Source organism: Balaenoptera musculus, chromosome X, assembly GCF_009873245.2.
Source record: "Balaenoptera musculus isolate JJ_BM4_2016_0621 chromosome X, mBalMus1.pri.v3, whole genome shotgun sequence".
Lineage (NCBI taxonomy): Eukaryota > Metazoa > Chordata > Mammalia > Artiodactyla > Balaenopteridae > Balaenoptera > Balaenoptera musculus.
In genome coordinates, this window is record NC_045806.1 from 38,170,254 (window position 1) to 38,190,026 (window position 19,773).

Consider the following 19,773-nt stretch of genomic DNA (forward strand, 5'->3'; position numbering starts at 1 on the left):
TCTTCGTTGTGGTGCGCAGTCTTCTCATTGCGGTGGCTTCTCTTGTTGTGGAGCACGGGCTCTAGGTGCACAGGCTTCAGTACTTGTGGCACACAGGCTCAGTAGTTGTGGCTCGCGGGCTCTAGAGCACAGGCTCAGTATGCACTATTGTTTCTTGACTGCTCCTCCTTTGTTTCTGCATCCCCCTTCCTTCCCTCATTAGCAACTGTTTGAATCTGCCCTTTGGAACTTAGGGAAGGTCTAGGAGGCTGAATGAAGCCTATTTCCTATGAAGTAGAAATGGGGCCATGGAAAGGATCTGTTACAGGGAGGACCCCCACAGGGTCCTGCTCAGTTTCAAATCCCATATCTTGTCCATTCTGGGCCTCCTGAAGAAGGAAAGTTCTCTTGTCCCACTGACCCTGCCAGAAAGTCTTTCCTGTCATTGCCCTGTCCTGCCACTTAACAAGATCGATGCTACTATATAGCCTTCTGTCTCAGGTGTGGACTCCAAGCTTTTTCACTTGTGTATCAAACTCAATGAACGAATACCTTTTGAAAACCTAGTGGATCTCAGAGTTTTAGTAAGTGACAGTTATTCTTACTTTAGAGATAGGAGAAAGTTGTAAGAATGCAAGTATTTGGTTCAAGGCCCTACAGAAGTGAGTGAGAAAAGAGAGACAGACAGACAGACGACAGACAGATGTGAAAGCCTAGTTGATAATTAACCTTAGCAGACACAGAACTTGGAACTGAAAAGAGACAAATTATGGAAATAATGTTGATACTTTATATCTGAACAGCCCAGTATTGTTTTCATAGCACTTCATTTTATTTTTTGCCTTGTGCTTGGGTTTAGTGCAACTAGAAGAAGAAAATTCTAGGTGGAATCACAGAAAATTTGAGTGTTAATTATAGTTAAATGTAATCAACACTTTGATCCCAAAAGCTGTTGAACTGGGTCCTTTTCATTTAAAAGACTTTGCTCATATCAGGTTTTTCACACAAAGAAAATAATTACCGAACTATTAGTCCATTTGCTTTCATTCCCATAGCTCTCATGTAATTTGTCAGACTCAAACGATACACAGTGAACCTCAGGCTGAGATTTAATTTTGTGTGTTTGCCAAAGTACCCAGTGGCCTAGTTTCCACAGCCATATCCAACAGATAAATGTCTCTGAAAAAAACATCAGGCTTTAGATACATGGGAGGAAATCACTACTGGCTCATACTTCCTGACCAGCAGCGGGTGATAAAAGGAAACCCTGAGACACAGACATGGGTGCAGTCACTCGCTAATCTACATAATTATTTGGGCACCCACCCAAGAAGTCCTGAGTATCTGTGACTTTCCCCCAATCTATAGCGTATTAAAAAATACTTTTCTGATGTCCAAATGTTGGGAAGATTGTGCTAAGAATCTTATGGTCCACTCTCCCTCCCAGTGCAAGCCCTTATCACATCTCTACCATCGTGATCACATGAGCCATCACTGAGGTAACTCCATCCAGTAGAGGGGCAGGGCTGCATCTACCCGGTCACTGGGACACACAAAGTGAATGCTCTCAGTTAACAGCCTCTCTGGCAAGAAGTTCTGCTTTGCCCTGGACCCTCTCCACCTGCTCTGATGTACTTTTCCTCTGTACTGCCCTGTTCCAAGGGGGCAGAGCCCAGACCTGAGACTCAGCACAAAGCACTTGCAGTTTTAGCTAGATGTACAAGTGATTTTGTTGCAGGAAGGGGGACCCCTTCCAGGGCCTGAGAGTGGGCTCTTGTCTAACACTCGGAAATGAATTGTCCAAGGAGACACACGTGCTGACAAAGCAAGAGACTTTATTGGGAAGGGGCGCCCGGGAGGAGAGCAGCAGGGTAAGGGAACCCAGGAGAACTGCTCTGCCACGTGGCTCGCAGTCTCGGGTTTTATGGTAATGGGGTTAGCTTCCGGTTGTCTCTGGCTAATCATTCTGACTCAGGGTCCTTCCTGGTGGCGCGTGCATCGCTCAGCCAAGATGGATTCCAGCGAGAAGGATTCTGGGAAGATGGTAGGCCATGCGGACTGGCATTTCCTCTCTCCTTTTGACCTCTCCCGAATTCTTCTAGTTGGTGGTAGCTTGTTAGTTCCGCATTCCTTACCAGGACCTCCTGCTGTAAGATAACTCATGCAAGTGGTTACTATGGTGCCTGGCCAGGGCGGGCGGTTTCGGTCAGTGGTTCCCCTAACAACTTCATTTGATTTCTGCTATTTGACTCAGTATTGTGGGATGGTGTACCCTTTTGTGCAGGAGAGGTATGTGTGAGAATTTACTCCCATTTGTAGCATTTGGAAAATATTCTGGTTATTGTAGGTCTTCTTTCTAGCCCATGTTTTCCTGTGTTCTCTCAGGCCCCTACCAGTGCTAGCCAGAATATGAAGAAAGCATGCCTAAGGGAATATTTTCCAAGCAATATTAATCCCAAAAGTGCTTTGCAAAAGAGGAGGTTTGTTGGTCAGATAAATTTTGGAAGTGCTCCATATTCTAACCCTATCTTTGAGAGCCAAGATGTCCATTAGCAAATTAGGAGTCTTATGAGGACCAGCAATTTAAAAAAAAAGCTGTTTAACTATAAACCAGGATTCCCCAGATTTATGACCATGGAACTCATTTTCATATAGCACCCAGAAAGATCAGAGTGAGAAATGCAAACATAGAAAATGGTTTTAGGGATTTAGGTTCCCTAAGAAAGTGAGTCTCCCATCTGTCTCTTCCCTTCACACCTTACACATAGTGCATTCTAGTAAATTTGATGGTAATATTGATTATGGCTATTTTAGAAAAGGTATGCCTGTGAATTGATAAGGAAAAATCAGTGCAAAATTGGCATTCATTCAAAGGTCTTGTATGAGGCGGGAAAAGAGGGGGTCATTTGTGTAGAAAGAGAGTGGACCCTTTCTGGGGCCTGGGGGAACTAGATGTGATACGAGATGGGCTATAAAAAAGCAAGAATTCCACTCTTCTTCTTATTCCTTCATTTAATAAGCATTTCTTAGAACCTTGGTATTTACAAGGCAGTGTAGGAAATGAGGCGTAGTCCTTCTCAGGTGTGTTGAGACTAGTCCAGAAGGCAAGACATGTACTTAATTCCATTTAATACATTGTAGAAAACGGCAAAGTGCCATGAGCAATGAACAAAGTGCTCTAGTGCATCAGAGGAAGCTGAAGTGGTTTCCGACGTAGGCAGCGAGGTGAGATCTTTGGGACCATGTCTCTCTCAGATCAATATTCACTCATGCCTACAACCTCCAGGCCTAGAAGCACATCCTAATAGGCTCTCGATGGAGGATCCAGCTCAGTGGCACTGCAGGTCCAATCTTTCTAACATGGAGACTGAGGCACAGAGGTAGGGGCCGGGGGAGCCTGAACCAAAAGCATGGAGACATGAACTCTGCCTCTGCCAGGTACCAGCTGGGTTTAAACAAATTACACACACACACACACACACACAGGCATACCTCAGAGATATTGCGGGTTCGGTTCTAGACCACTGCAATAAAGTGAATATCACAATAAAGTGAGCCACACAAATTTGTTTCCCAGTGCATATAAGAGTTATGTTTACACTATACTGTAGTCTATTAAGTGTGCAAGAACATTATGTATAAAAAAAAGTACGTACTTTAATTTAAAAATACTTATTTGCTAAAAAGTGCTAACCATCATCTGACAACACAGGATTGCCATAAACCTTCAATTTGTAAAAAAACAAACAAACAAAAAAAACACACAGCATCTGTGAAGTGCAATAAAGTGAAGCATAATAAAACAAAGGTATGCCTACTGTACACCTACATATATATTAAAAACTTAATACATATATAATGTGGACCTCTGAATATCTTCAAAGACATAGTGAACTTGCTAAATTTATCAAAAGCTGTCCAAATGTACCACCCTGTGATGCATCTCACTTATTATGATCACAAGATTTTACCTTGGAGCAGTAAAAAGCAAGAGAAATCAGACATGGAATCCAGGCATAGTAAAATCAAAAATGTAAGGAAGAAGAGTAAAGTAACTAAATGATTTTTTAAGAAAAAGATTCAAGAGGAAATAAATATTAATGAAGAAAGTGGACAACCATAACAGAAATATCATTTCCTTTAGTCTTTTTTTTTAAGTTTTTAAAAAAAATTTATTTATTTATTTGGCTGCGCTGTGTCTTAGTTGCGGCATGTGGGCTCCTTTAGTTGCGGCATGTGGGCTCCATTAGTTGCGGCATGTGGGCTCCGTTAGTTGCAGCATGCAGGCTGTAGTTCCCTGACCAGGGACTGAACCCGGGCCCCCTGCATTGGGAGTGCGGTGTCTTAACCACTGGACCATCAGGGAAGTCCCCATTTCCTTTAGTCTTTTTTGAAGTTTAATAAAGATAAGGATTAAAAAGAAATGGCGTAGGTATTTTTATTTTTACTTTTCTTCATTCAAATAATTTGACAACATGCATAGCTAAATGAATAAGAGGAATTCTATACAAACACTATAATGTGATAAGACCCAAGCTTTAGTGAACATTAGGATTACCTGGGATTTGTTAAAAACAGAGATTGCCTGGCCACACACCCCTAATTTAGTAGGCCTGACGGCAGGATCCCTATACCCTGCACCCTGAGTTATTCCGAGGCAACTTCTGCTACAAATCCAGGAATCTTGCAAATGGAAAGGGTTGGATTCCAGAAAAGTTAGTGATACTCACTCACATTTATATGTTACTCTACAGCAGGGTTTCTCAACCAGGGCACTATTGACTTTTGGAACTGGATAATTCTTTGTCGTAATGGGGCCGTCCTGTGCATTGTAGGATATCTAGCAGCATCCCCCATCCAGTTGTGACAACCCAAACTTTCTCCAGGCATTGCCAAATATAACCTGGGGAGCAAAATCACTCCTGGTTGAGAACCACTACTCTACCGGGACCAAAGCCCCTTCATTCTCACTAGAGATAGTGATACTGATCTTTCTAGATCAAATCTGGTAACAGTGAAGAGTACCTTTCCCTAAAAACTCTAGGTTCCCCAAAGAAAAAGCTCTCAAAAGGGTCTGTCCACCTATCCTCTAATGTCTCAGCTATTCCACTCAAGTACTAGACACATCAAACACCAATATCAACTTACGTAGACTTCGGTATAAGACACATTTCCCCCCAGACTCTCTATAGGAGTGTATATCACTCAGAATATCCGAGGGATCTCAATATAGCACTTTACCAACCTCCAGATATAGCGCCTGAAGACAGTGTTATAGGAGGGAAGGGAATAAATGCCAATAAAGGGTTAATGAGTTGTTACAGCTGTGGGCAACTGAGGCTCGATTCCCCCTAGTTCTCCCTGAGGAACTGTGTGGAATGTGCCAAAGAATTGCCCCATGAAGAACAGAGAAGCTGAGATAATTTATCCATGTCCCTCACTGGCTGGGGTTGCCCTTGTGTCCCATGTTGAATGCTGACCATTGGGCATCTGCTGCAGAGTAAGCTTTAGTAATCAGGTGCAAGATGATCCATCCTTAGGATAATCAGTCAAAGTTCAGTGAGATAAGCAAAACTATTAAAGGATTTATTATGGGGATTTGGCCTTACCTAATTGTGGGAGTCTTTGTAAGGCTCTTGTCTTTGCATCTGATGCTGGAGCTTGAAGGGCAGGCAGTCAGGAAGGGAAGATAGATGTATGATGGAGGAAAGCAAGAACAAGCTGGAACCCACAAGCGTGAGCTGGAGTCCAGATCAGTCTTTGTTGCCTCTGATCTTGACACTGTGGGTGTCTTGCAGAAGCCAGGACCCTTCATCATAGAGCTAAATACATATACCAGGCCTAGGAGTTGTAGAAGCTGAAGGAAGATCCCAGAAGGGTGGAGTAGTTGCAGGCCCAGACGCTATCTCATGCCATGAAAATCAGCAATAATGTGTGTGAACTACAAAATGAGTGGCTGCTTCACTTTTACTCTCTAAATTTCCCGTAAGAATCTCTCTTGTGACCCTAACCGGAAATATATAGGAAAGAAAACTCTGGGAAATCCAGTTCAGCCTGAACAAGTTGACACAGTACAAAGCCATCACACCATCTCTTTCCACTATCACTTGCTCAGTGGGCCCACATACAAAGTGGCCATGGTATCAAGGTCGGAGACAATGTATGGGCTCAACAATATGACCTTCCACTCACCAAGCCAGGTTTGACTTTTGGCTATCATTAGTCATCAGGGAAATGCAAGTCCAAACCACAATGAGATACCACTTTGCGTCCACCAGGATGACTGGAATCAGAAAGACAGACAATAACAAGTGTCGACAAGGATATGGAGAGATTGGAACCTTCATGCATTGCTGGTGGGAATGTAAAAGGGTGGCAGCTGCTTTGCAAAATAGTTTGGCAGTTCTTCAAAATGGGGTAGGAGAGAATGGAGAGTGACTTTTAACGAGTAGGGGTTCCTTCTTGGGGTGATGAAAATGTTCTAAAATTAGCTGTGGTGATGGTTTGACAACTCTGTGAATATACTAAAAAGCATTGCATTGTACACTTCAAATGGATGGATTATAGAGTATGTGAATGATATCTTAATAAAGCTGTTAAAGAAAAACAGCCGCTCATCCTCACAGTGTAATATTTTCATCTTTTTTCTAACTGCCTAGTTCTGAGTTAATGGCATTTGTGAAAGAGGAAAAATATTTTTTTCAATGCCCTCTTTACTTACCCAAGAGCATCCAGAAGAACTCATATTATTTCTATATTAAATGGTTTGTTTGTAATGTCTGTATATACCTAGAGTCCCTTGGGAAAGATGGCATAACAATGCATTTGAAACCTTTTATTCTTGATGTTATGGCATTATTTATACCTGAGTGTAATGGTTCTCTTTTTCCAGGGATGAGATTGCACAACTCAAGTGCCCGTTGTTTTACCTGTACAAGTCCTAAGAGAGGGGACTGAGCGTAAGATGAAAATCAGGTCATGAACTTAGGAATGTGCTGCTAGACCTTGAAGTTGTGTGAGAGGTAGAGGGAGCAGAGGCATGAAAAATGCAAACCATGAGACTGTGCAAATATAATAATAATAAATCCAGACGATGGATGAGTTCCCCAGGGAAATGGGTGGGCCAAGGGAGGCTGAGGATCAGACCCCGGGAGAGTCAGTAGATGAGAGAAGAAAGGGTCTTGCAAAGAAGAACAGAGGAACCAGATGGCCGCTTGGGAGAACCAATACATTAAGATAGGATACGGGAATTCCCTGGCAGTCCAGTGGTTAGGACTCTGGCACTCTCACTGCGGAGGGCCCAGGTTCAATCCCTGGTCCCTGGGGAACTAAGATCCCACAAGCCTCGTGACATGGCCAAAAAAAAAAGAAAAAAAGATAGGATAGATGTTTCCATGTCGATTATGATGGCTTTTTCTGGGTAAAGTAGCACTATGTATAATGTTTGAAAAGAGTTTGTCTACCTGCATATGGAAGGAGGAAGAAGATGATTTTTTTAACTACTGATACAACACGATCTTATTTAATGGGTCTCTTTTTAGATGATTTCTTTATTTAAAGCATTGTTATGAACTATAGAAAATAAACCACCAAAAGATTTCTCTTACAGGCCTGTCACAAAACAGTGGGACGAGAATGGTGCCAAGGAATTCATATGGGTTGGGCAGACATGTTCCTAAATCAATGCAGAACATATCTGTTTATTTTCAAGATGATTAAAGAAAAATATTTGGCAGCTTTCCTCCCTGGCCTATGATATTCTTTAATACCACTCATTTCCTTTTTTTTTAATGAATTTATTTATTTATTTATTTATTTTTGGCTGCGTTGTGTCTTCGTTGCTGCGCGTAGGCTTTCTCTAGTTGCGGCAAGCGGGGGCTACTTTTCATTGCGGTGCTCAGGCTTCTCATTGCGGTGGCTTCTCTTGTTGCAGAGCACGGGCTCTAGGCCCACGGGCTTCAGTAGTTGTGGCACGTGGGCTCAATAGTTGTGGCTCGCGGGCTCTAGAGTGCAGGCTCAGTAGTTGTGGCACGTGGGCTTCGTTGCTCCGCGGCATGTGGGATCTTCCCGGACCAGGGCTTGAACCTGTGTCCCCTGCATTGGCAGGCGGATTCTTAACCACTGCGCCACCAGGGAAGCGCCAATGCTCATTTCCTTTTGTTTAACTAAACTATAAAAGTACAGAGAGCTGAAATTCTCCAACACGCCAATCGGTAAATGCTACTTGCTGGCTTATCTTATAGGACCAACAATAAAGGATGATGTGGGAGCCACAAACTGTCCTCTATTTTTGAGCTTTATATAAATGGACTCATACTATATGTATTCTTTGACTTGCTTCTTTCACCAACATTTTTTTTTTTTTGCCACGCTGCTCGCCTTGTGGGATCTTAGTCCCCAACCAGGGATTGAACCTGGGGCCCCGGCAGTGACAGCGCCGAGTCCTAACCACTGGACCACCAGGGAATTCCCGCACCAACATATTTTAAAGATATCAATACATCCATGTTGATTGGTGTTGTTCACAGTTCATTCATTTTCAGTGCTCCACAATGGACATTAGTGTGTGTCTTAGTCCGTTTATATAAAGCTCAAAAATAGGCAAAACAAAACAGTGTATCATCTATGTATGTACACAGGGCAGATGGAAGAAAAGAAAAGGAATGGTAAACACAAAATTCACTACAGTGGCTCTGTCTTGGGCAGAGGGAGCTGGACGTGATGGGGAGAAGCACATGGTGTACTTCTAAACTTCTGGTGATATCACGCTTCTCAAATTGGATGGTGTGCACATGGTTGTTCATTTCTATTATTCCTCTTTAAGCTATCTATTTTTATCATATATGGCATATTTCTTAATAAAATGTTAATAACATAAAATAGCTTGCTCAGTACCATCAGTGTGTTAAGAACGCCCTCCCCCGCCCTAATTGGGCGAGCATCCAAGAAATAAAAAAAATTAAATTAAAAAAAAAACTGTCCTCTCCTGGCAATAGTCTCCCTTTATTATGAACACTGGTAGATTGAAGGTGTGGTTTCTCAAAGGAACTTAAGTATTTGGGGCACAATTCCAGGGACACTGTATTCTACTCGACATCAACTTCTGCTGTGTCAGAGACATTTTAGAGATTAAAGGCCACTTAGTAAGGGTAGGAAGGTTTCATAGTATAGGCACAAAATGGAACTTGACTTTTACCCAAGATTTTTTTTAATTTTAATTTTTCAAGAGCAGTAGCCATGTAGAAGTATTCCAGGAGATCCTGCCTCACACTCTTAGGTCTTAAAGGCAAGTGGTTTAGGATTGCGAAACAGCTGACACTTTTGTGGGGAAACTATAGAATCACATTTAAGATACTGAGAAGGTCTGTTCGCAAGCAGTTCTCACCCAACCAAGAGCCGTCTCCAGGCCCTCCCATTGCCCTACTTTAGAGATTTACACATGCAAAAAGTAGTCTTGAGTTGTTTAGTTTAGACACAGGCCATGGAGGAAATAAGCCTTCCAGGGGCTTGTGAGAAAGGAAGAGGTACGTGCCTGTTCCCACATACATGCATTTCTTTAGCAAATTTAGATTTTTCTGTGGAATAAGAGTAGAGAAGCCAGGGCTTCCCTGGTGGTGCAGTGGTTAAGAATCCGCCTGCCAATGCAGGGGACACGGGCTTGAGCCCTGGTCCGGGAAGATCCCACATGCCGCGGAGCAACTAAGCCCGTGCTCCACAACTACTGAGCCTGCGCTCTAGAGCCTGCGAGCCACAACTACTGAGCCCATGTGCCTAGAGCCCGTGCTCCTCAACAAGAGAAGCCACCGCAGTGAGAAGCCCGTGCACCTCAACGAAGAGTAGCCCCCGCTCGCCGCAACTAGAGAAAGCCCGCACGCAGCAACAAAGACCCAAAGTAGCCCCCCCCACCAAAAAAAGAGAAAAGCCAAAAACTGCTAAGAGTGAAACACTCATGAAATCCTTCTATCAACTTGGTGCCTCTGTCAGCAGGATAAAAATTAATGTCATGGTGGGCCTTTATGATCTTCTTTTAAAATATTCCATGGCTCCCATTTCTAAAAATGATTGCCAGGCTAGACCCTTCTCTTTCCCTGAACTCTTCACCTCTCCTGCCACCTCCCTTTGTTTATCAAAGCTCAGATCATGGGGTCTTTAGGACCTTGTGTGAAATCATATTCTGGTTGGTATCATCCCGTGAAGAAGTTCATTGGGAATGTGGGACACATTTTGTTGAATTTTATTTATAGTACTTAATGTCCCCAGATGATTAAGCATATTGAAGGTTTTTTTAAGACAATTTTTTTCAAAGCGAAGATCAGTTTGGTATGAGACTATTACTTGAACATAAGGAACATATAGATTTTTCCCGATTTCAATTAAGGGAAGAATTATAACAAGAACCAACTGTTCTGAAAGCTGCCCGTGATCTATTACTTAACCCAGTCTCTCTCCTCTCCATAGTTATTTTTGTGTCTGCCTGTTTCTCTCAGAACATGCTTCTGCATTTTCCAAAGTTGACCCTGTTACCCCAGAGCTTCTTAGTTTCCTTGTTTATTCCTTAGAAACATAAAAGATGTGTGGAAGATTTATAAGTTTCACATTTCAAAGTTCTCTTTCTTTTAAACAGGAAGTTTAAGATGTCTCTAGGACAAAACTATCTCAACATTCCATCAACCATATAGGAAGCTGGAAATCTCAAGGTTTATAAACAAGGGTTTTGGGAGCAGGAAATTTCTGTCCCACTGTTTTCTAGCTAATATCCCTGGGCTTTAGTTTCCTCATTTATAAAATGGGAATATTAATAGTTCTTGCCTCCAGAGAGTTGGGGTGAGCATTACATGAGATAACGCACATGAAGAGCTTAGGCCAGTACCAGGCATGGAAAAAGATCTCAATAAATGTTAGTAATAATGGCGGTGATGGTGGTAGTGATGATGATAAAGGATTTGGAGTCTTAAAAAGTTATATTGGAGCACTGCAGCATAGCATTTTCAGATAAGAAATCAGGTCACATAATCTGCCAAGGTTATTTGAATTTGCTACTGTGGAAGGGAAAATTACTTCTTTGTCACTTAATATCTGCCATATATTCTTACTCAGTTGGAGTGTGTGTGTATGAGTGTGCACACATGAATGCAAATGCTCTGATGTCTCATGTCTCTGCCTTGATGGTCAGGAGTTTTGCTTTAGCCCTTTGTAAAAAATACAGCTCTTAATATTGTTCAGTGCACACAGTAGGCTTTCTACAAATATTGAATATGTTTCTATTTGATACAATCAAAATCTTGTGCAAAATTATATTAATAGACAATGTTTTCACCTTATGAAGGTTTACAAGATGTTTTAAAGAAAAAGGAATTAAATTAGGAAATAAAGGGAATTCCCTAGCGGTCCAGTGGTTAGGACTCTGTGCTTCCATTGCAGAGGGCACAGGTTCAATCCCTGGTCGGAGAGCTAAGATCCTGCAAGCTGTGCGGTGCGACCAAAAAAAAAAAAAAAAAGGAAATAAAGTCTCAGAAACTATCTAGACATGCTCTGTTTTCCTAAGGATTCACCCTCCCCTCACAGTAGCACAGTGCCTGTCACACAACTGAAATGAAGTAAATGGCGGCTAATAATTAGCTGTCTTTGTGTTGGAGGTTTTGGTACCAAGCAATAGAAACCAACTCAGGCTCACAAGAGAGGATTTACTGAAAGGATATCAGAGGGCCCACAAAATCAATGGGAGGCTAAAGGGCCACACTTAAGAATGGGCAGAGACCAAGGAAACTCTAGCAATTTAGGGGCAGGAACCACAACCATGGTCTTTATAGCAGGAAGCATCTGCTCAGCATGCTGCCATGGGGAAGGAGAACCCAGAGTCAACTTTCCTCTGTCCTTGGGTGACCCATTGCAGGGTCAGAGTCCTCTGAGAGTGTGTGATTGGCCAAACTCATATCACAGACTCACAGCCTGGCCGAGGCAGGAGAAAGGATCTAAACCATCACCTTCTGTAATGGGAGATGGTACCCAGGACTGTCCTTTCTACACATCTATTCACAGAGGAGAAGATGCAGTTTCCCAAGAAGAAACCAAAGTGCTTACTAGGAAAGGGGAACAGACGCTGGACAACCCAAAATGGCAAATGCCCATTATTCCACATTTCTAATATTTTGATTCTTGACTTTGGGCATGGTCCATAGTCTAGTCAGTCTTTATTTAGCCTGTGTGAACCTTAAGGCATAGTTTGAGATATTCCACTTCGTTATTCCAGTCCTGTATGTGGTCCAGAGACAGTCCTCCATGTGATCATCCTGCTCTCATCTGAGTGGGAACATCCTTTCAAAGAGATTAGATAGGAACTCAGGAGCTGAGGATATTGTGGCATCAATATGAGCTACCTTTATTTATTTGTTTGTTTGTTTGTTTATTCTATGTAAGTAGAAACAAGTTCAAGGCTATTATTTCCTGTAAATTAAAAACAGGTAATATAACACCAGGGAAATCTTGCTAATCTAGTTGAAATTTGGGGCCTGTATAGGTCAAATATATTTACTGTCCATCAAAGGTGATGTTTCTGACACAGTAGAGGATCCTGTTTCCTTGAAAATGGCTCTTAGGCTGGTTGGTTTGGGATTTTTTGAATGTCATCCTAATTTAAGGTATTATCCTTTGCTTTTAAATGTTACAGGGGAGAACTTATCCATTTCGGGGTGCCTTCCCTCCAGTGTGGAATCCCATTGCCTATCTGGATTACAACAATCTGTGGCGGACAATGGATAACATGGGAAAGGAGGTAAAGTGTGTGTGCAGCTTGCACGTGACCTGTTACTGAAATATCAATAGCAAATGTTTAGTATCCATCCTTCCACAGTGCAGGGAACATTGCTCTGGACGTTGATGCATATCATTTCCAGTGTACCCAACAACTCTGCCAAGCTGGTAGTATTTCTACTTTACAAATGAAGAAAATCAGTGCCAAGGGGTTACATAATTTCCCCAAGACCACACAACAAGGGACAGGATTCGAACCCACATGTCTCTGATACTAATGTGTGTGCCTGTGTTTTCAACCTATGCCACTGAGAATTTATGTGACATATTTTTGCCAGGAGTCCTACTTATAGTGATCTTATCCATATGTCATGCCACTTGAGATAGTAAAGGAGAGAAAGATTCGTTTCCCCAAAGTTTTAAAATGGGTGTTAGCTTTCAATAATAATTATGATGTTGACCATCATAATTACATATTAATTTATACATATATTTATGTATTATTATTATTATTTTGGCAACAGCATTAAGGCATAGAATCCAAAGAGCTATCCATCCCAAACCCACCACTATCTATACATAGAATTCTATGCCAATCACACAGTCCAACATAGACAGAGAAACCAGTTTTCAGAGGTTCTCCTGAGGGCCTCTTGGCAGGGCAGTGGGCAGTAACCATCAGACCTAAATGTGGGCCCTTCTTTCTCTGCAGATTCCAGCTGATGCACCGTGGGAGGCACCACATGCGGAGGAATGGGATAAGATGACCATGAAAGATCTCATCGAAAAAATCTGCTGGACAAAGTAACCTTGACTATTTAAAACATTTTCTTTTATCTTCCCTTCAGATCGTTCCTATCCTATCTTGAACTGCAGTGTTTTTCTTCATAAGTTATAGGAAAAAAGTTAAGAGGAAACTTAATGACCTTTCCATCAGTAGCAACTTTGGGGGCCCTTTAGACACTCAGAGCAGGACTGAACATAAAATGAATCTAAAACGTAAGAAGAAAAGTAGGTGAAGGAAGCTGAACTTTTTTTTAATGAAACGGTTGTGTGCTTTGCAATAAAAGAAGTAATTGTGTTTTCAGATAATATAGAGGTCAGCTACAGAAGCAATTTGGAAAGATATTAAAGTAATTTCATATAAATATAGAAGAACTGGAGGGAAGCTAGTCTATATTAATGAAAGATATAAACTATATGTTTTCACTGAGAATCTGTGTTATTAGCTGAGTTACTTACAGATCATTCAGCCAGCATTTTGGGGCTGCTATGTGAAGACACAGTATGAAGCACTGAGGAATGGTGGTGAACTTGTTAGGCATGGCCCCTAACCTCATGGAGTTGATATATTTTTAGCAGGAGAGACTGTCATTATACACATATTATATAATTCTAGGAGAGACTGAAACTGGGAACCTGACCTGTCTGATGGCAAAGGACAGATTCCTTGTTGAAGCAATCTTTAAACAGAAACCAAGGAGTTAGTACATCAACTAAGAATGAGCCACAGAGGATGGGAAGGGACAGGGAAAGATGGATGGTGTCGGGGCAAGGAGTCTTCCAGGAATGCGCCCTAATGGATGTGGAAAACAGGAAAGATAGATGGTGTGAGAGGATGGTATCTTCCATGAATGAGCCATAACAGATGGGGGGAGACAGGAAGGGTGGATGCTGTGGGAATTAAGAATCTTCATGGAAGGTGCCATAGTGGATGGGGGAAGACAGGAAGGGTGTTTAGTGTGGGGAAGTGTTATCTTGCAGGATGAGTAACAGTGGATGGGGGAGTTAGGAAGAGTGGATGGTGTGCAGAGGTGGTATATTCCAGGAATGATCTAGTAGATGAGGGAAACAAGAAAATGGATGTTGTGAGGGGATGGTATCTTTCAGGAATGAGGCACAGTGGATGGAAGGAGACAAGAAAGATGGGTGGTGTGTGCAGATGGTATCTTCCAAGAATGAGTCAGTTGATGGGAAAGAAAGGAAGAGTGGATGGTGTGAGGTGATGGTATCTTCAGGAATGAGCAGCAGTGGATGGGGAGATAGGAGGGTGGACGGGTCGGATTGTATCTTCCAGGAATGAGCTATAGTGCATGAGGGAAGACAGAAAGGATGTATAGTGCAGTAGGATGATATCTTCCAGGAGTGAGCCATTAACCATGGAGGGGGACAGGAAGGGTGGATAGTGTGTGGGGTTGGTACATTCAGGAATAAACCATATTGTATGCAGGGGACAGGAACGGTGGATGGTGTGGCAGAATGGTTTCTTCTGAGAGTGAGCCACTGTTGACAGGGGAAACAGGAAAGATGGATGGTGTGGGAAGATGGTATGTGCCAGGAATGAGCCATAGTGCGTGGGTAGAGACAGGAGGATAGATGGTGTGGTGGGATGGTGTCTTCCAGGATAAGCCACAGTAGTTGGGGGGAGGGTGTGTGGTGTGGGGATAGTATCTTTGGGGAATGCACCAGTTGGTGGAGGATATAAGAGATATATTATGTGAGATGATGGTATCTTTCAGGAATGAGTCACAGAGGATGGGGGGAGAGAGGAAAGAGGGATGGTATGTGTAGATGGTAACTTCCAAGAATAAGTCGGTTGATGGAGGAGACAGGAAGAGTGGATGCTGTGGGGAGATGATATCTTCCACGAATAAAGTCAGCTGATGGGTGAGACAGGAAGAGTATGGTGTGAGGAGATGGTATCATCAAGGAATGAGCAACAGTGGATGGTGGAGAAAGTAAGGATGGATGATGTGAATGATGATATCTTTCTGGAATAAGCCACAGTGGATGGGCATAGATGGAGAAAGGTGGATGATGTGACGGGATGGTATCTTCCAGAAATAAGCCATAGTACATAAGGGAGACAGTAAGGATGGTTTGTTTGGTGGGATGGTGTCACCAGGAATGAACCACAGTGCATGGGGGAAAGGGAAAGGATGGACAGTGTGGTGTTATGGTATCTTCCAGGAATGAGCCAGTTGATGGGAGAGAAAGGAGGAGTGGGTGGTGTGAGAGGATGGTGTCTTCCAGGAATAAGCCACAGTGCATGGAGGGAGACATGAAAGATGGATGGTTTGGTGGAATGATATCTTCCAGGAAAGAGCCATAGTGCAAGGGGAGAGACAGGAAGGATGGATCCTGTGGGGGATGTTATTGTTACCAAGTCCAAGCTCTCTTTGCTCGCCACACGACAGGCCAGTGAATCGGAGACAAGATGTTGAGGCAAGGAATATGACTTTATTCAGAAAGCCGGCAGACAGAGAAGATGACAGACTAGTGTCTCTGAAAAACCATCTTCTCGGAGTCTGGATGCCAGTTTCTTTTATAGAATCCGAGAGGGAGAGGCGGTGAGGAAGTAAAGTAAAAGGGCCATCAGTCTTGCAAAACATCTCCTGGAATGACCAGCCTCTGTGAGGGGATGCGTTAGTTTCTTCTTTCTTGCAGCCCTTCACAGGTGGGCGGGGTCACATTGTCTCCCTGTGAGCTGAACAGCAGAGGGGCAGGGTTCCCTGAGGCAGGCCATTATGTATGATTAGAATAACAAAAGCAACGAAAAGCAAAGGTTAAAGTCAAAGAAACAGGTCCAACGTGGAGTCCGATTTAGCTCTTCCCTGTTACATTATGTTCCAGGATTAACCCATAGTTGATGGTGGGGACAGGATGAGTGTATGGTATCTATCAAGAATGAGCCACTGTGGATGTGGGAGACAGAAAAGATGGATGGTGTGGGAGGATGGTTGTTCTAGGAGTGAGACATAGAGGATGGGGGTTGGGGAGGAAGGGTGCATGGTGTGGAGGAATGGTATATTCCAGGAATGAGCCACAGAGCATAGGGGGAGATGGTAAGGATGGATGAGATAGGGGGATTTATGTTCCTGGAATGAGATGCAATTAATGGGGGCAGACAGCAAGGGTAGATGGTGTGGGAAGATGTTGTCTTCCAGTAATGAGTCAGTTTTGGGGAGAGACTAGAAGTTTCCATGGTATCTTCTAGCAATGAAGGAGAGTGAGTTTGGGGGGGGGGGCAGGGGCCAACAGGAAAGCTAGATGGTTTGAGGGGAGAGTATCTTTCAGGAATGAGCTACAGTGACTGTAGGGGGAAACAGGAAGGGTGGATGAGGTGGGGGCAAGGTATCTTCTAGAACTGAGACAAGTGTTGGGGGAGATAGGAATGATGCGTGGTGTGAGAGACTCCATCTTCCAAGAATGAGCCACAGTGGATTGTGGTTATATGGGAAAATATATGGTGTGGGAGGATGGTATCTTCCAGGAATGAACCACAGTGGATAGGGGAAGACAGTAAGGGGGTAGATGGTGTGAGGGGATGGTATATGCCAGGATTAAACCATAGTGGATGGTGGGTTACAGGAAGGATGGATGGTGTGGGAAGATGGTATCTACCAGGAATGTCTGACTGTGGATGTGGGAAACAGAAAAGATGGATGGTGTGGGAGGATGGTATGTTCCAGGAGTCAGCCATAGTTGATGGCGGTGGGGGGCGGGCAAAAAGGTGGACGGTGTGAGAACATGGTATCTTCCAGGTATGAGCCATTGTGAATGGGAAAGACAGGAAAAGTGAATGCTGTAAGTGGATGGTGTCATCCAGGAATGAGTGACAATGACTGAGGTGGGGGGAGAGGAAGGGTGGATGATGTGGGAGCATGATATCTTCCAGGAATGAGACAAGTGATGGGGGAAGACAGGAACGATGGATGGTGTGAGATGCCATCTTCCAAGAATGAGTCACAGTAGATGGCAGTAGACAGGAAAAAGTGCATGGTGTGGGAAGATGGTATCTTCCACGAATGAACCACAGTGAGTGGGGGAGATAGGCTGTGTGTGGTTGGATGGGAATTTCCAGGAATGAGCCATAGTGGATTGGGGGGGAGGGATACAGGAAGGGTGCACGGTATAGGGGAATGGTATGTTCCAGGAACTGTAGATGGGGAAGACAGGAAAGATGGATGATGTTTGGATGGTATGTGCCTGGAATGAGCCATAGCATGTGGGGGGGAGACTGGAAGAGTGATGGTGTGAGGAGATGGTGTGGTCCAGGAATGAACCATAATAAAATGGGGGGAAACAGAAGGGTTGATTATATGTTGAGATGATATCTTTCAAGAATGAGCCAGTTGATGGGAGAGACAGGAATAGTGGATGGAGTGAGGATATGGTATCTCCCAGGAATGAACCACAGTGCATGAGGGGAGACAAGAATGATGAATGGTGTGTGTTTGGGGGGGAAGGGTGGCATCTTCCAGGAATGCACCAGTTATGTCGGGGGGGGTTGTCTACAGGAAAATTAGATGGTATGGTTGTGTGAGGAGATGGTATCTTCCAGGAATGAGCCACAATGATGGGGGATATAGCAGGAGTAATATAGTGAGGGAACTGGTATCTTCCAAGATAAGATACAGTGGTTAGGAGGAGACAGGAAGCCATTGGAGTGATGGCATCTTCCAGGAAGGAACCACAGTGCTTGTTGGGAGAATGCTACAGGAAGAGTGGATGGTGTGAAAGGGTGGTATCATGAGGCATGAACCACAGTGATTGTAAGGGGAGACAGGTAGGGTGAATGTTCTGGGTGCAAGGTATCAGGAAGGGATGAGCCATACTGGATGGGCTGTACACACGATAGATGAGTGATGTGGGGGATGGTATCTTTCAGGAATGAGCCACTGTGGATGGGGGTGGGGGACAGGTTGGTGCATGCTGGGTGTGAAGAATGGTATCTTCCAGGAATGAATCACAGTGTATGGGGGATACAGGAAAGACGGATGATGTAGGAGGATGGTATCTTCCAGGAATGACCTGCAATTAATGGTGGGGGACTGTCAGGAAGGATAGATGGTGAGGGGGATGCTTTCCTCCAATGATGTATCAGTTATTGAGAGAGACAGGAAGAGTGAATGGTATCTTAAAGGAATGAGCCAATTGATGGGGGATACAGGACTGAAGGATGGATGGTGTTGGGGGATGATATATCTTCCACAAATGAGCACAGTGGATGAGTGGAGATCAGACATGTGGGTATGGGGAGGATATATGTTCCAGAAATGAGTCACAATGAATTGGATAAAACAGGACCAATAGATGGTGTGGGGTGTTGGTATCTCACAGGAGTGAGCCACAGTGATGGGGGAAGACAGGAAAGATGGATGATGTAGTGAATGGTATCTTTCAGGAATAAGCCATAGTGGATGGAGGAGACAGGAGATATGGTTAGTGAGGGGGATGATGTTCCAGTAGCAAGCCTTAGTAGATGGGGAAAAATAATGAAGGGGAGAGATGGTTTCTTTCAGGAATGAATCATAGTGGATGGGATGGATGGAAGGATAAATGGTTGAGGCATGGTATTTTCCAGTTATTAGCCATAAATAATGGTGGGAAATGTGAAGGTTGGATAGTGTAGGAAATGCTCCCCCCCCCCAGTATAGGGAACAGAGAACAGCTTATGAAGGCCCTGAGATGGGGAGATTGACATGTTTTAGCAACGAGTGGACAGTATACCTGGACCATAAAGATGCCATGAGGAAATGATGGAATGAGAGTTTGGAGAAGTTGTTGACAGGCTGATGGTGCAAGATATATTGGCCATATTCAAGACTTTTGCCTTTTGCTGTGAATGTCATTGAAGGATTTTAAGCAGAGTGGGGTTTTTTGTTTGTTTGTTTTTTTAAGTTTTGGACTGTTAAAAGACTTAATTGGCTGTAATGTAGAGAAGGATCATGAGGGGCTGTAGTCATATGACTAGGTAGGGACAGTGGTAGCCTGGACCAGGGTGGGGGCAGGGGGGGTGTTAAGGAGAGAAAGTTTGTTCAAATAAATGCAAACAATATCCTTAATGAACTCTGACAAGCATATTAACCCTTTAGATTGCATTGGGATTAGCATGTTTGGACTAACCCATAATTTCCTAAAAGTAAGGGAAAAGTTTATTTTCCCCAAGGGTTAAAATCTGCATTCCTTCAGAAATTGAGTCCATGAGGTTTTTTTTTTTCAAAAGCAATAGAACTGTTTTCTAGCCATGCTAAATTGTGT

The 19,773-nt window shown here is 43.4% G+C and overlaps 1 protein-coding gene and 1 non-coding gene across 2 annotated transcripts in view; one reads left to right on the top strand and one right to left on the bottom strand.

Moving 5' to 3' along the window:
• The window catches only part of MAOA (monoamine oxidase A), a 71,062-nt gene that overhangs the window by 33,597 nt on the left and 17,692 nt on the right, over window positions 1-19,773 (top strand). Inside the window, exons 4-5 of the mRNA XM_036840902.1 lie at window positions 12,647-12,751; window positions 13,442-13,533. Of these exons, the coding sequence (XP_036696797.1) occupies window positions 12,647-12,751; window positions 13,442-13,533 (197 nt within the window). The remainder of the gene's footprint in view (window positions 1-12,646; window positions 12,752-13,441; window positions 13,534-19,773) is intronic.
• Window positions 8,373-8,445, bottom strand: TRNAD-GUC. Its single transcript has one exon. It is a non-coding gene; the product is annotated as a tRNA-Asp (tRNA).